At 44.4% G+C, this 14,966-nt stretch overlaps 1 protein-coding gene across 4 annotated transcripts in view; it reads right to left on the bottom strand.

Annotated features, from left to right (window-relative positions):
* Positions 1-340: 340 nt before the first annotated feature.
* Positions 341-14,966, bottom strand: part of MYOF (myoferlin) — a 178,356-nt gene continuing 163,730 nt past the window's right edge. For all 4 annotated transcript variants that reach the window (XM_070363810.1, XM_070363812.1, XM_070363811.1 and 1 more), the window contains 6 exons: positions 12,082-12,223; positions 9,777-9,876; positions 6,082-6,272; positions 3,874-3,983; positions 3,370-3,517; positions 341-890 (listed from right to left, as the gene is read on the bottom strand). In XM_070363810.1, the coding sequence (XP_070219911.1) occupies positions 852-890; positions 3,370-3,517; positions 3,874-3,983; positions 6,082-6,272; positions 9,777-9,876; positions 12,082-12,223 (730 nt within the window). In that variant the 3' untranslated portion in view covers positions 341-851. The remainder of the gene's footprint in view (positions 891-3,369; positions 3,518-3,873; positions 3,984-6,081; positions 6,273-9,776; positions 9,877-12,081; positions 12,224-14,966) is intronic.

The following is a 14,966-nucleotide window of genomic DNA, read 5'->3' as shown; positions in this document are numbered from 1 at the left end:
CCATTTTGAGTTTATTTTTGTGTATGGTGAGAGAATGTGTTCTAACGTCATTGATTTTCATGCACATATCTCAATTTCTTCAGCTGCAAGATGGGGTTAATAATGTTACCTACCTTTTACGGGATTACCTTGAGGCCTAAGTTAGTTAATATGTATAAAGCATTAGAACAATAGTGTGCATAGAATAAATAAATGTTAATTTATTATATTGGCAAGATTTGGCAATATGCTTATAAAGGAATTATAGCTAACTGCCAGGGCATACCATTCTATCCACTGACACCCAGACTAGAAGTTGCCTCTTTCTCAGTTTGGCCCACAGCTGCAACCAACCAGTATATGCTGAAGGTGAAATGTTTTTATTTGGGTTCATCACAGAGGTTGAATACACTCTTAAGACATTTATCCATACAAAATATAGCAATGGTTGCAGACATAAATAACAATTCCTCTAACTCTTCTACTATTTTATAATGCACAGCCCTTTTTGTGGACTACAGGTAAGAAGTATATGAAATCACAATGCAGAAATTCTCATGTTTGATTTCAGCAATTTACAAATTGAATTATAGAAGTAGGACACATAAAAAGATTTTTAAATGGAACCAGCCACCTTGAAAATTACTATGAAAAAACATGGTGAAAACCTTTAATACTTCAAAAGGTAAGATAAAAATGTTGCCTGTTAGCCTGACTTGGAACCTAGACGCTCTGGGAAGTGATGGGGCTCTGTGAAGTAGTGTAATATCCTCTGCAATGTAGTCTCAGACACAGACTCATTCTTGGTTTTGTTCTATTAATAGAGACAGGATTCTCTCGTTGCTGGATGACTCTTGAAGACTTTGCTTCTGTTATGCATTTGGTTTCACAATCTTCATTGACAAATAGTTCTGAAAAGGAAACAGAAACAGGGTTATATATATATTTATATATATATAATCTTAGGGATTATATAACTTAGGGATTCTTCATCACAGTACCATTGACACTTAGGGATTAAGTGTCAACTTAGGGATTCTTCATCATGGTACCATTGGCACTTAGGACCAGATGATGCTTGTTGGACACTGCATTGCAGGATGTTTAGCAGCATCCTTGGCCTCTACCCACTAGATTCCAGCATCACCCGCAGTTGTGACAACCGGATGTCTCTAAGCATCCAAATGTCCTGGAGGGCAAGATTGCTCCCAGTTGAGAACCACTGTTTTAAATCAATAGAGTCTAACTCAAGAAGAATAACTATAAGGGGTTTTCTAAATGGTCAAGACATATTGAGCTACCTACAATAAGAAAATATTGGGTTGGCCAAGAAGTTCATTCAGGTTTTGCCATAAGATCTTACAGAAAAATCCAAATGAACTTTTTGGCCAAGCCAGTAGTATGCATGTACTCACAGTTAACAAGCTGAAAGTATCTGCTGGGGGAAAAGGAAGACACCAACTCCCTGCTCTTGGGGTTGTGTGACTATGCTGCTGCTGCTGCTGCTGCTGCTAAGTCACTTCAGTCGTGTCTGACTCTGTGCGACCCCATAGATAGCAGCCCACCAGGCTCCCCCATCCCTGGGATTCTCCAGGCAAGAACACTGGAGTGGACTGCCATTTCCTTCTCCAATGCATGAAAGTGAAAAGTGAGAGTGAAGTCGCTCAGTCGTGTCCGACTCTTAGCAACCCCATGGACTGCAGCCTACCAGGCTCCTCCGTCCATGGGATTTTCCAGGCAAGAGTACTGGAGTGGGATGCCATTGCCTTCTCCGTGACTATGCTACTAAACACAAAATAATCTGTATTATTAATATGAACTGAAGGAGTGGTTTCTGAATGGTTGGACTCTCACTTCTCCACTGGGCAAACTAAGCTTAAACGCCCCCTCTTTGGTACAACCATCCTCAGCAATGGGGTCTGATGGTCATTTTTTCATACCTCTGGGCCAGCCTGCCTTTCATAGTAATTTACTTGTTCATATCCTGCAGACAAGCAGATATGTGATTTGCTTGTGGGCAGAAGTCCTGCCTTGGGCATCTCTGTATTCCGATTTCTACCCTACAGCAGATGCTCAACTAATTCCTTGATTCTCAGAGGAATGAAGGCACTACTTCCAGGCACACTGACAAACCTGCCATTTGAACTCCCTTTATGACTGTGGAGATTAAGGGGGATGTTATGTGATGTGGGCCTTAAAGAATGAGGGAGCTTTTAACAGACAGAACACAGGTAAAGGAACAGTCTTGGCAAAGGCATCCTGGCAGGTTAGGGCAATACTTGTTCGGGGAGGCCAACTCAATTTGGATGGAGTTCAAGGGTGTGTGGTAAGTCACTCTAGTTGTGTCCAACTCCTTGCAACACTATAGACCATAGCCTCTCAGGCTCCTCTGTCCATGGGATTCTCCAGGCAAGAATACTGCATTGGGTTGCCATCCCCTCTTCCAAGGGATTTTCCCAACTCAGGAATTGAACCTGTGTCTCCTACATTGGCAGGCGGGTTCTTTACTGCTGGTGCCACCTGGGAAGCCCCCAGAGTTCAAGGGTGGTGTAGGCTTCTAATGAGCCCAGGATGCATGAAAGGTCAAGAGTTAGGATGTAGGATGGTTTGGAACAAAAAGTCTGAAAGCAGAAAGATCCATCAGAAATGCTGGCTCTGGTTCAGACCCACACTGATAAAGGCTTGAGGGATTTCTTCTAGAATTCCTGAGACCAAAGTTTTGTTTTGTTTTGTTTTTAATAGACCCTGAAGTTCTACCTGTAATTCATAAAACCTGGAGAATGTAATTCACAGAACATAGTACTTTAAACTTTCCTAAAGCTGACAGGTTGTAATACCACAACTGCTACATAGGTCATTTTTGTTGTTGTTTAGTTGCTAAGTAATATCCTACTCTTTTGTGACCCCATGGGCTTCCCTGGTGGCTCAGATGGTAAAGAATCTGCCTGCAATGCGGGAGACCTGGGTTCCATCCCTGGATTGGGAAGATCCCCTGGAGTGGGGCATGGCAACCCATTCCAGTATTCTTGCCTGGAGAATTCTCATGGATGGAGGGGCCTGGCAGGTTACAGTCCATGGGGTCACAAAGAGTTGGACATGACTGAGCGACTAAGCACAGCACAGACTATAGCCCACCAGGCTCCGCTGTTCATGGGATTTCCTGGGCAAGAATACTGGAGTGGGTTGCCATTTCCTTCTCTAGGAGATCTTCCCAACCCAGGAATCAAACCTGAGTCTCCTGCATTGACAGGTGGATTCTTTACCACTGAGCCACCAGGGAAGCCCCAAGGTAGGTCATTTTACTGAACAGCAAAAAAGGCAAGTACCAACTGAGATGACCAGCCATAATTCACACCCAGAAAGCCAAGACAAGAGGCCAAGGACTCATACCGGTAAGGAATACAGAAACACAGCCACAAAGAACAGCAGGATCAGCAGGATCAGCAGGGCAATGATGACCCACTTAAATCGGCGCCACACGATGAACTTCATGGTCTTGCACGGGTTGGTGAACCAGAGGAAGGAGGTTTCTGGTCGGCTGCATTGCAAAGAAATGGTTTTACCTACCCAACTCAGGAGGGACAGATATTTTACATCTCAGAGCGTAACACAGTTTAAAGAATAATTAATAATGTTTTACAAAGCCAAGGAAAGATATTATTCCCCTTAGTTGGCTGAGAGAGTCTTTAACCTTTTATGACTTCTAAAGTTGCTGAAGACACACTGGACTTTGGTTTCACGGAAAGGAGAATGGTTAAAATGAAGCCAGATCATCCCCCATCCCGCCTGTTCAGTACAAAATTAAGACAACGGCTAATCCATTGCATTAAGTCAAGTGGAGGGGGGCTTTCAGACTGCAGGTGTTTGGGGATCAGAACAAAGAGGGCCTCTCACTTTGGTGGGTCCAGCTTGGGGTTCATGTTGGGTTCATCCCGTCCCTTCCCAGCTGGCCTCTCGTCGGCCTCCTTCTCATTGAGGACTTCCAGCGTCATCTCCACTTTCCCCTTCAGTAAAGCAGAACACGTTAAACACATGACATCACGTTTCACAAATATTTTCACTTCGACCCAAGGCATATTCCCCGAGCAGTGATTTTTATTCTTGTAAAACAATCCTGAGATCGCCTTAAATCTTCCTCAAGAGATCTCATCACATTTCCTCTTCCATGTGTTTCTGAACTGACTCCTTGTGGGAAACTGAGAGGACAAATTGCTTTCCCTCCTCCCTGCTTTCCAGTCTTCTCGGATCCCCATCATTCTAACTTTCTCACATCCATCTCCTGGCCTGCTCACATTATCTCCCTTTGTAACTGTGCTTGGACCCAGATTAATTTGAATACTGCTAATGACAACAGCTAACACTGAGCATTTGTTGTGGGCTCCAGGAGAGCCTCCGTGCTTCATGGGACCCCTACTGTATGGAGCAGTGCTGGCACTTAGTGAGCATCCACTGTGTACCTGCAGAACAAAGGCATGAGTGAATGAATGAATGCTCCTCCCTGTTCACAGGTGCCTGAGTGGTGCCCTGGGCACTGCTTAAGCCTTTTACAGGGACACTCTCGTGTGATGCTCAGGACAGTCCTAGAAGTCAGGTACTGCTGTGATCCTCCTATGCACACGAGGACACTGAGGCTCCAAGAGCTCTAGAAACTTGCCCTCTCTGATAGCCAGGCTTAACCGGGGTGGCAACAGGCTTTCTAGAACCCTGGAACCCACAAAGTCACCAGCAATTTGAGAACTTCTGATGTTGATGCTCGTTAGGTGATGAAGCACAGATGCCTCCTCAGTCGACACGTCAAAGATGGGTATCTGTCTATGGCAGTGAAGTTGTTCAGTCATGTCTGACTCTTTGCGACCCCATGGACTATACAGTCCATGGAATTCTTTAGGCCAAAATACTGGTGTGGGTATCCTTTCCCTTCTCCAGGGGATCTTCCCAACCCACGGATCAAACCCAGGGTGGATTCTTTACTAGCTGAGCCATAAAGGAAGCCCAAGAATACTGGAGTGGGTAGCCTATCCCTTCTCCAGGGGATCTTCCCGACTCAAGAATTGAACTGGGGTCTCCTGCATTGCAGGTGGATTCTTTGCCAGCTGAGCTATCAGGAAAGTCTGTCTATGGCAAGGTAGTTCTTATTTCTAAGCCTGTTCTTTCAAATCTATAAAATGGATTCTACTTCATGGGGTTATCAGAACTAAATGAGATTATGTACAACCTGCTCTAGAGTGGCAGGAAGCTACGCCAGGGACAGAGGAAGTGACAGACTGCAAAGGGCACAAGGAAACCTCTGGGGATAATGGGAATGTTCTGGAGCTTGATTATGGTGGTGGTTTCAGGAGCATATACATCCATCAAAACTCAAATTGTGCACTTTTGTTGTCTTTTGTTTTAAGCTGAGTGCAGTTTACTTTATGTATTGGGTTGGCCAAAAAGTTCATTTGGGTACAGAAAAATCTGAATGAACTTTTTGGCCAACCCAATAAATTTTAAAGTTGTTTTAAAACACAAGATTATGAATGTAAGACATTTAGTATGTTGTCTAGTTTGTAATAAGTAGTATAAAATGTTTATTATTAGTAATACACAATGAATTAAGAATTAAGTAGCCTTTTTGTGACAGGGCATGGCAATTCGCATTATTGCTTCTATGTTGAAATTATCTTGAGTTTCCCAAATGTGCTCATAACTTATGGCCTTAAAGTTCAATGGATGCTCACACTTCTTGCTTCTTCCATCTTTAAATTTTAATTTTTTCAAGATGAGAACAGCTTAAATTTGAAGTTGCTTTTTCTGTACTGAATTGTACTGGAAGCTCAGCGTAAATTAGCATTTCTGGTGAAAGAGAGTCCCACAAAAATACAGTATAATCACATGCACTCCCAGTTTTTTGACAATTCCAATCCTTCTATCTTCCACTCAACCCCAAACATATGTTCGTAGCATCTGCCACCTTCTCCTATAATCTCAGGTACAACCTGTTCCCAAAACTTAAAAGTACCACCAATTCAACCTTCCTTATCTGGAGCAAATCTACTCACAAAGGGCAAAACCTAAAGAAGAAAAGGAATAAACAACCCCCAAGCAGGAAATACTCATACATACAGCCATCACACGGGAGCCGTCTTTCTCTGTGTAGCAAGGCCACCATCCTTTCATGGACTTCTGCTCAAAGAGAGAGGCAGTTTTCACTTTCAGGGGGTTCATGGCTTTGAGGTCTGGAATCATGTTCAAACTGCATTTCTCTGGTGACTTTGCTGGAATGATGGTATGATGCAAATCAAGTTCCAGGAAACCTAGCCAAGGAAACATTAAACCCAAATAAATTTCAAGTGGATCAGGCGATGTTCACAAGTAAACAGAATGTACTTGTCAGAAGAGAGGTCTAGACTGTGACTCTGAACAGGTGACAGGTGAGTTAGAGAAATGGAGCCTGGTAGACAGCTAAAGTTCTTTCCAGATAGGATGGAAAGTGCAAAAGCATCTGTCCTCTGCTCTGCGTCTCACAGAGGACTACCTGCTTTACTTCTCAGAGACAGGAGCATAAATAGAGTTCTTCTCCAAGCTCAAACTAATTAAACATCTAGGAACACAATTTCCACTGAACTTGGAATTTGCTCATGTTGGTTCTAAACTTCCCCGAACATTGTCATTTGGCTTTGGGTAAAGACAAATGGTACTTGGAACATGGGAAGCGCCATCGAACAGTCAAGTTCAAGTCTCTCCTACTGTAACCTCAGAAATAAGAATTTGAGAAGGAACACTGAATTCTCATCAGAAAATTCTTCCCAGGAACTAGGAAGCCCAGCTCAGGGTGCCCAGAGAAGCATAGGTTTTCTTCCATGATGTGAGGTGTGAACTCTCTTGTAGTTAAAGACCATCTTTGATTGTCTTTGGGGCTTGGGAACTCCCGGGACCCCTCTCCTTCAGATAATTGTCTGGGTATGCTGGGTCAAGTCTATGAATTACTTACTGGGACAAAAGGTGGTCTTCAACAGGGATAGCAAAGAGCACCAGGGAGGTGGTGACAGGTTCTCTATAAACTTTTGGACTCAGAAACTGTCCTTCATCTTAATGTATCCATAGCCACAAGCCTTTCTGGAGTTTATGCCTGTTTTTATCTTGCCTCTCTCCGTTTGGTAATAACTACAACCATTTACCCACTAGTTATCAGAGATACAGTCATCTCCTTATTTGTTGTCAGACTGTTTTGTTTCAAGGGAAAACTCTCTCCTGTTCTTCATGCAAATTAGCACACTCCTGTGAACAGGGAACACTGCCCGGCCTTCCAGTAAACAAAGTGCCACCCATTATCCCAGTTCTACAAGGGTCAGGACCCTAGTCGCTGCAGCCCCCACCTGAGTCTGTGACCCAAGGGGGATTCAAGATGCAGGGGGAAGCATTCTGACCTTTGGGTCTGGCTCTGGCTAGCTAAGATCCATATCTAAGGTAAAATTTCAATAGGTCCAGGATCTTGTATCTCTCCAAACATAGCAAAGCACTAAAATCATTAACTTGAGATATCTGTTCTTTGTGATTAGGCGTAATCTTTTGATGTTTGCCTGTTTTTTTCTTCCCCCCAGCAAAAACCTCTTCTATCCTGGCTCCTCAGAGCTCTCTGAGAGGTGGTGTCCTAGGTTGCAGTCCTCGGTAAGATGCCTGGACTCACAACTTTTAGATTGTACATTTTTCTTCAGTTCAACACTTTTATACTCACTTGTCTGTTCAATTCTTTTTTTTTTGTACAAATCCATGTACTTTTTTTTTGTTTAATATTTTCTTTTTTTTAATAATTTTATTTTATTTTTAAACTTTACAATATTGTATTGGTTTTGACAACATCAAAATGAATCCACCACAGGTATACATGTGTTCCCCATCCTGAACCCTCCTCCCTCCCCATACCATCCCTCTGGGTCGTCCCAGTGCACCAGCCCCAAGCATCCAGTATCGTGCATCGAACTTGGACTGGTGACTCATTCCATATATGATATTATACATATTTCAATGCCATTCTCCCAAATCATCCCACCCTCTCCCTCTCCCACAGAGTCCAAAAGACTGTTCTATACATCAGTGTCTCTTTTGCTGTCTCATATACAGGGTTATTGTTACCATCTTTCTAAATTCCATATATACGCGTTAGTATACTGTATTGGTGTTTTTCTTTCTGGAGAAAGAAAAACAGTTTCATCCAGTTTCATCCACCTCATTAGAACTGATTCAAATGTATTCTTTTTAATGGCTGAGTAATACTCCATTGTGTATATGTACCACAGCTTTCTTATCCATTCATCTGCTGATGGACATCTAGGTTGCTTCCATGTCCTGGCTATTATAAACAGTGCTGCGATGAACATTGGGGTACACGTGTCTCTTTCAATTCTGGTTTCCTCAGTGTGTATGCCCAGCAGTGGGATTGCTGGGTCATAAGGCAGTTCTATTTCCAGTTTTTTAAGGGATCTCCACACCATTAATTCTTATTAAGAACCAACTAAGCCAAAGCCACTGCACTCTGTGTTGTGAAGGGCAGAGGGATGAACAAGATGTAGCCACTGGCCATCGTGGGCTTCTCCTCTGCCAGGAAAGATGCTCTAGAGGCAGGGAAATGAGTTCGGGGCTTCTGTAATGCTGGCTTCAAGAAAGTTACGTCTGAATTGGCAAGTGGCAGAGATCATAGAAATAAGAAAGTAAATGAGCGTGATACAGCAGGTTACATTGTTTAGGAAAGAGGGAGGAAAGGAGAGGATGGCCTCAGAGGACTCTGGGTGTTTCGGCCTGAGCTACTGGGAGAGGCTGCGAGCAGGTATGAGGTCAGGGAAGAGAGGCTGAGTTTGATCTTAGTCACGATAAATTTGAGGTGCCAGCTGAACATACAGGTAAAAGGTTCCGGTGGGGACTGGGGAATAATCATCATAAGTGTGTCTTTTTTTCAAACTGAGACATAATTGACATACAGCACTGTGTAAGTCTAAGGTGTATAGTGTGTTGATTTGATACACTGCATACAGCAGTCAGTGTGAGTCATCCCAGTATTTCTTGTTACTGTACAGCAGGCACCATGGCGGCCAGGCTGCACCTCCAGGTCTAGGAGTCATACCTTGCACAAAGCGAGAATGGAAGCTTTGCCTTCAACAGAGGAGAGGGTTGGTAAGTCACTGAGAGAGCCTGGGGAGGATCCACAAAACCCTAGAACAAAGGCCTGTGTTTAAAGAGTGAGAGGAAGAAACAGAGTGGGCCAGTGAGACACCCAAGGCCTGGGAGAGAGAAAATCTGGACCGTGTGCTTTGCAGGGACTGGGGAGAGGGCTCGGAAATGGAGGGGCCCGCAGTTCAGGGAGGGTGCTTAACAAGGGCCTTTTACCACAGAGAAGGGTGGGGAGGAACAAGGGCTGGGATATTAGAGGACTGCAGTGACTTCAAGCCAATTCTGAGGTGTTGATGGGAGGGAGAAGAAGAGAGAGGGAGAAAAGGAAAGAGGTTTGGAAGTGAACGCAAGGCTGAGGCATACTTGAAAACAAAATTTGTGTCTTCATAACATGTCAGAAGCTGGTGCAAGAGCCTACACCAGGACCCTGAGGGTGGATGGGGCCCACACAAGGGGTGCCATTCATTGTGCCCACTTCTCAGAAGACCTGGGATAGTGCCCGGCAGGCCACAGTGCCCAGAGGCCATCCAGGCAGTGAATGTGACCCCAGCCCCACAGGACTGGAGATTTAAATAACTGATTCCAAGTTCTAGTTGATTTAACTAATTTCAAGTACAATATCTTAGAGAAAAGTATCCACATGTCAGCCTTACCCAAGTAGTCATCCAGAGAAAACTTGTCATTGTCCCATATCTGAATGACCAGTCTGGGTGGGACCCGAAATTCAGTTTGGTCAATACTCCAGAAATGCTCCTAAAATGCCAAGAGGAACAGACAAGCCAAAATGACACAGATTACTGGACTCTTAAAACCCTCCCCTGGGGCCTCTTGAAAATGCAACATCAAGGCACAGGACCTCTTGTCTCCTTTGCATCCCCACCCAAAACCCCATCTTCTAGCCTGCTGCCCCCGTTCCATGTGTATTATGTAAGGCAGGCAAGCACCCCAGGAAATCTCGAGACCACCAGCTGGGCGACAAAAAGGTTGTCCGAGGCAGTTCCCAAACAGAAGGTTTCCCCACCGCGTTTCTATCAGTGTGACTTCCTGCTGCCACTCCTGGGGTTTAGGGGTGGTGGGGAGGGTAATTCTGTCTCCTAAACACCACGGCCTAGTTAGATTATCCTCCCAAAGCCAAGCTGTTCTAGGCCAGACTGAAATATCCCCTGCTGGGGTGTTACTTCTGCCCAGCAATCTCCCCGCCCCACCCGCAACCGTCCCAAGGATGTCTGAGCACACTCCACATGGGGGGGAGAGATGGCGGCCCACATTTCACTCTTATCAGTGCAGATTTTAAATTCCTGGCAGTTTTGGTTTTTGAAAAATACTGCTAGTTTTACATACTGTAAAACTAAGACCCTCTGATCCTTCAGACTCGAGTTAGGTGCACAGAGGATGGGGTGAGGTTCCTCCAGGTTCTCACCTCTGGTCCCTGCCTCTGCTCAGACAGTATCAGCCCAAGGATCATGACACCTCCAAGGCCTGATTACACCTAAGATCCTCTGGCTCCAGAAGAAAGGGAATTCCCCCAATGCTTCATGAATTTGAAGGAAGATTATTGGGTTGTTGGTTTTTCAGATGACAGTCTGAGATGTTTCCCTTTGCAGGACTTAGAGGGCCTGGCTCTGAGGAGCCGAGAAGCCCGCTCTACCATTGTCTGGCCTCACCCAACTGTCCTGTGTGGGGTTACTCAGGATGCTGAGAGGTCCAGCTTAGATGTGAATAAATAGGAAAGGACACTTTACCTAAAGGCCTACCTGACCCCAAGCCTCTCACCTTCCCCCGGTCTGTCTCAACATTTGAAAGTATGCATAAGCACCAGGATGAGCCTCTGCATCTTTAAAAAGTGCCCTTGGAAGGCATGCATCTCACCTAAATGGAAAAAGTGCTCATTAGAGCATCAGCAGCGGGTAGGGTCTGGCCTGCTGGGACAGAAGGGGCTGCATCCTGATCCAGGTGTAGGGGGAAGAGGTGACTGGGGCAGAGCTAGGAAAAGTTTATGGAATGTGGTTGGGAGGGGAAATGGGACAAGGGCCTATAAAAGACAGCGGTTATTCTTACCTGCCCCACAGATTTTTCTTAGAGATTCTATTCCTCCAGTCCATGCAGTTTGGGGAGGACTGACTTTATCCTTAACTCTAGAGCTGCACCACTGGCTGGCTCAGAGAGGGGCACTCGGCCTCAGACAGGCCAACTCTAGGGTCCAATCTCAGAACCCTGGTTGGCGCCTTTGGGGACTTGATCTCTCTCTACTGAGACCTGCTGGTAGCCATCCTACCTCCACCAGGGAGTGAGGCTCATGGGTGAAGGCAGAGCAGAGGGGTGGAGGAGGTGACTGCAGTTTCTAAAGACATCAGTTCAACCTGGGCTCCAGGCGTTCCTTAAGCCAGTCAACCCTGGCCTTTTTAGTAATGTGAACCAATAAATCACATTTTTGGTACAAGCCAGTTTGAGTTCAGTTCTGTAACCCAGAGTCTTATAAATTAAGACCAGGAGGGCCCTGAACCCTCATGGAAGTGCTCCTAAAGGAAGGAAGGCAGATGCTTAAGTTTAATAAGGAAGATAAGTGGGAAATTGCACCTACATTAATATTTTGTCTCTGGCTAGCTAGTCCAACAAATCTCTTTATCAGGGGAAGAAATCGGTCTCCCGTGACATAAATACATACTTAGGTTGGGGTATGTATGGACACAGGGGGTCTTTAACCAGATCCTTCCCCCAGCTGCCAACATGTCAGGGAAGAAAAGCTGTGTTCCTTTTACTCCTAACTACACAGATACCTACCAGAGTTGTGTGACCTTGGGCAAGTATCTGCACCACTGGGGTCTCTGAATCCCCACCTCACCAAGAGGGAGCTGGACCCATGACCCCCAAGGTGCTGAGCACCTCCGACCTTTTCTCAGTGTCCACATTAAGAAAGACCATGACGTCCCTGCCCCACTGGCACATTTCAGAACTCACTTTTTTAGCAACGAGACAGAGCTGTTCAGCTGGGAGGTAGTCAAAAGGGAAGACGAATCTCCAGTTAAAGTTCCCTACGCCATCCAAGGACCTGTAATGGACATCTGTTTTCTGTTTGTTTTCTTCATTGCCAGGAATCCAGCTGAAAAGCAGAAGCAAACAGATTTAGCTCCATGTGATTGACAAGTAATCTAGCCGCAAAATCGTGCAGTGATTAGGAGAGTGAAGGGCAGGAGAATTAATGCACTTTTCTTGGGCAGGTTCCAGTTATCTACAGAGATGGGGAGGCTGGGGGTGGTGATTTATGAAGGGGAGGCACTCTGGTGCATCCGACACAGGTTGTAGCCAAATAAAATAGAATTCCTCTAAAACCAGCGCAGGAAACCCTTTAGACTTCAGTTAACAGGGATAAGGTGAAATTTTCTGGAAAATATCAACAACTTAGCTGCTATTTTGGGAATGGTGAAGCTTGCCGGTTATGATTTTAGTCTCCCTAACTATAACTCATTGCTGTCTGTCATCACCGCTGATAGGCTCAATGAATGTGGGTTAGTTCAAAATTTCAGCATTTCCTTTTCCATGTTTTACTTAAGCAAACAAAACAGGCACGACTCAAGTAATCTTACAGCTTCCTTTTTAAATTCTTCTTAAATGTACTATGATCACATTAATTGAGACGAGCAAGGGAGATGTAAGCTGCTGCATCCATACTCCTATCTAGGAAAATTCATTTCTACCAACAAGTGAACATCTTAACTTTTGACACTTGGAAAGTTCTCTTTGGCCTGTGCCTGGCAGATGGGTTAGAGGGATGAATGAGCATGTCTGGGAGAAAGTGTTACCACATCCACCAACTATGGGGAAGACTTCTTTCTGGTTTGGAACCAGAGGCACACGAGATTTGAGACGGCAAAAGTGGTGGAATGCACGGATCTCAGTACCGACTACACATTGGCATCAACTGGAGCAGCTTTCAGAAATACTGCTGCCTGGACCCCCTAGATAGAGACTGTCAGTAGGAGGCAGGCCTGGCTGTGAACCTGCTCTGCTACTGACTCTCTGAGCTTCATTTCCCATCTGTAAAACGAGGCTAATGATACGTGCTTCCTTCACATGGTCAGCCTGAGGACAAAATGAGAAAGGCCAGAGTGGGAAGAGGGAGATCCTTAACACATGTTAAGGATCAGCTACTATGAACCAGGTATATAGCATGCCTTCTTTTATTCTTTTCAACTGATAACTAGCTCCGTCTCACAGATGAGGAAACTGAGGTTCAGAGAGGATCTACGTCTCATATATCCAGTAAGGGGTAGAATTAAGTATAACTCCCAGGTCTATCTGACTCCTAAGTACAGGACTATTACTCTGCCTCAAAGGACCATGGAGACTAGAAACTCATGTGCTAATACTGGGTCCTATTATTAGTAGTGGTATTAATAGCAGTCGACTGGTAATTTTACTTTTTCTCGTCAATTGACTAACCAAGTAACTGAGTTGAAATACTCCTTTTGACAATTAACATTTAAGCTTTTGAACTAGCTCAATGAAGAGAGACCACACTTTTTGGCTATGACCGTGGTAGCTTCAGCTTATAACCCAACCCTATTGGCACCATCATCCTTCCCCAGATGGCTCACCCCTGTAGCTCTTCCCTCTCCTTTCTTATGAATCTTTTCACATTTTAATTTGAAAACAAGGTAAACAGCCACTCTCGGCGTATGTACTTGGATGTAATACCCATGTGTGTACAGTGCTAGGCATGTTATTTGTGCATTATTCATCCTTTCACATACAGTATTTTGACTTTTCATTCCAAATGTGGCATGGTACTTTAAGTTTTTTAATATTTTGGCCATACCATGCAGCCTGTGGGATCCCAGTTCGCTGACCAGGGATTGAACCCATAACCCCCTGCTTTGAAAGCATGAAGTCCCAACCACTGGACCACCAGGAAGTCCTGACATGGTATTTTAGGTTGTATTTTATTCTTTGATTACCAGAGTTATCTCAGTCCAGTATTACTTGAGTTTGTTTCCGATTGGAAAAAAAATGCTTATGATAGTCAAATAAATTTGCATATATATAATTAGCCAGAATTAGTTTTCCTTGGGGAATGGTAATAATATCCTGAAATGAGAAAGAATAATGAAGTACTTGATGAAACATTCCCTGTGTAGAGTGAACCTAAATGACAATAATTATGTCTTTAACAAAGGTTTGATTGAAGGCCACTTGGGATCATAAGTGAAACTTTATTCTCACTTTATGAATATATTAAGTTTCAACAAGTCTTATCTTTTAGATATCAAGGAACCAAACTCAATTCATGTGGAATAGTAAGTTTATGGTGTGACTGTTAATTTTATGTGTCAACGTGACTGGCCGTGGGGTGCCCAGATTAAACATTATTTTGGGGTGTGTCTATGAGAATGTTTCTGGATGAGACTAGAATTTGAATCGATGGACTGGATAAAGTAGATGGCCCTCCCAAATGTAGGTGGCATCATCCAGTCTATTGGGGACCTAAATAGAACAAAAAAACAGAGGAAGGAGGAAGTTACCTCCTTTTGCTGTCTCATTGATTGAACCAAGACATCTCAGGTCATCTCCTCCTGACCTTAGACTGGGATATATACCATGGGCTCCCCTGATTTTGAGGCTTTGAACTCAGGCTGAGTGACATCTCCAGCTTTCCTGGGTCTCCAGCTTGCAGGTGATCGGTTGTGGGACTTTTTAGCCTCCATAACAACTCTCTCTCTCCCTGTCTTTGTTTCTCTCTTTCCCTCTTTCTACACACACGTGCCTCCTACTTGTCCTTTTTCCTGGCGAATCCTGGTTAATGCACATAGTGGTTACTATCTGCCAGGTGCTAGCCTAAATGCAAT

The sequence above is a fragment of the Bos mutus genome, chromosome 26, assembly GCF_027580195.1.
Source record: "Bos mutus isolate GX-2022 chromosome 26, NWIPB_WYAK_1.1, whole genome shotgun sequence".
In the NCBI taxonomy this organism is placed as follows: Eukaryota; Metazoa; Chordata; class Mammalia; order Artiodactyla; family Bovidae; genus Bos; species Bos mutus.
This window is presented reverse-complemented; position numbering and strand designations above follow the sequence as displayed.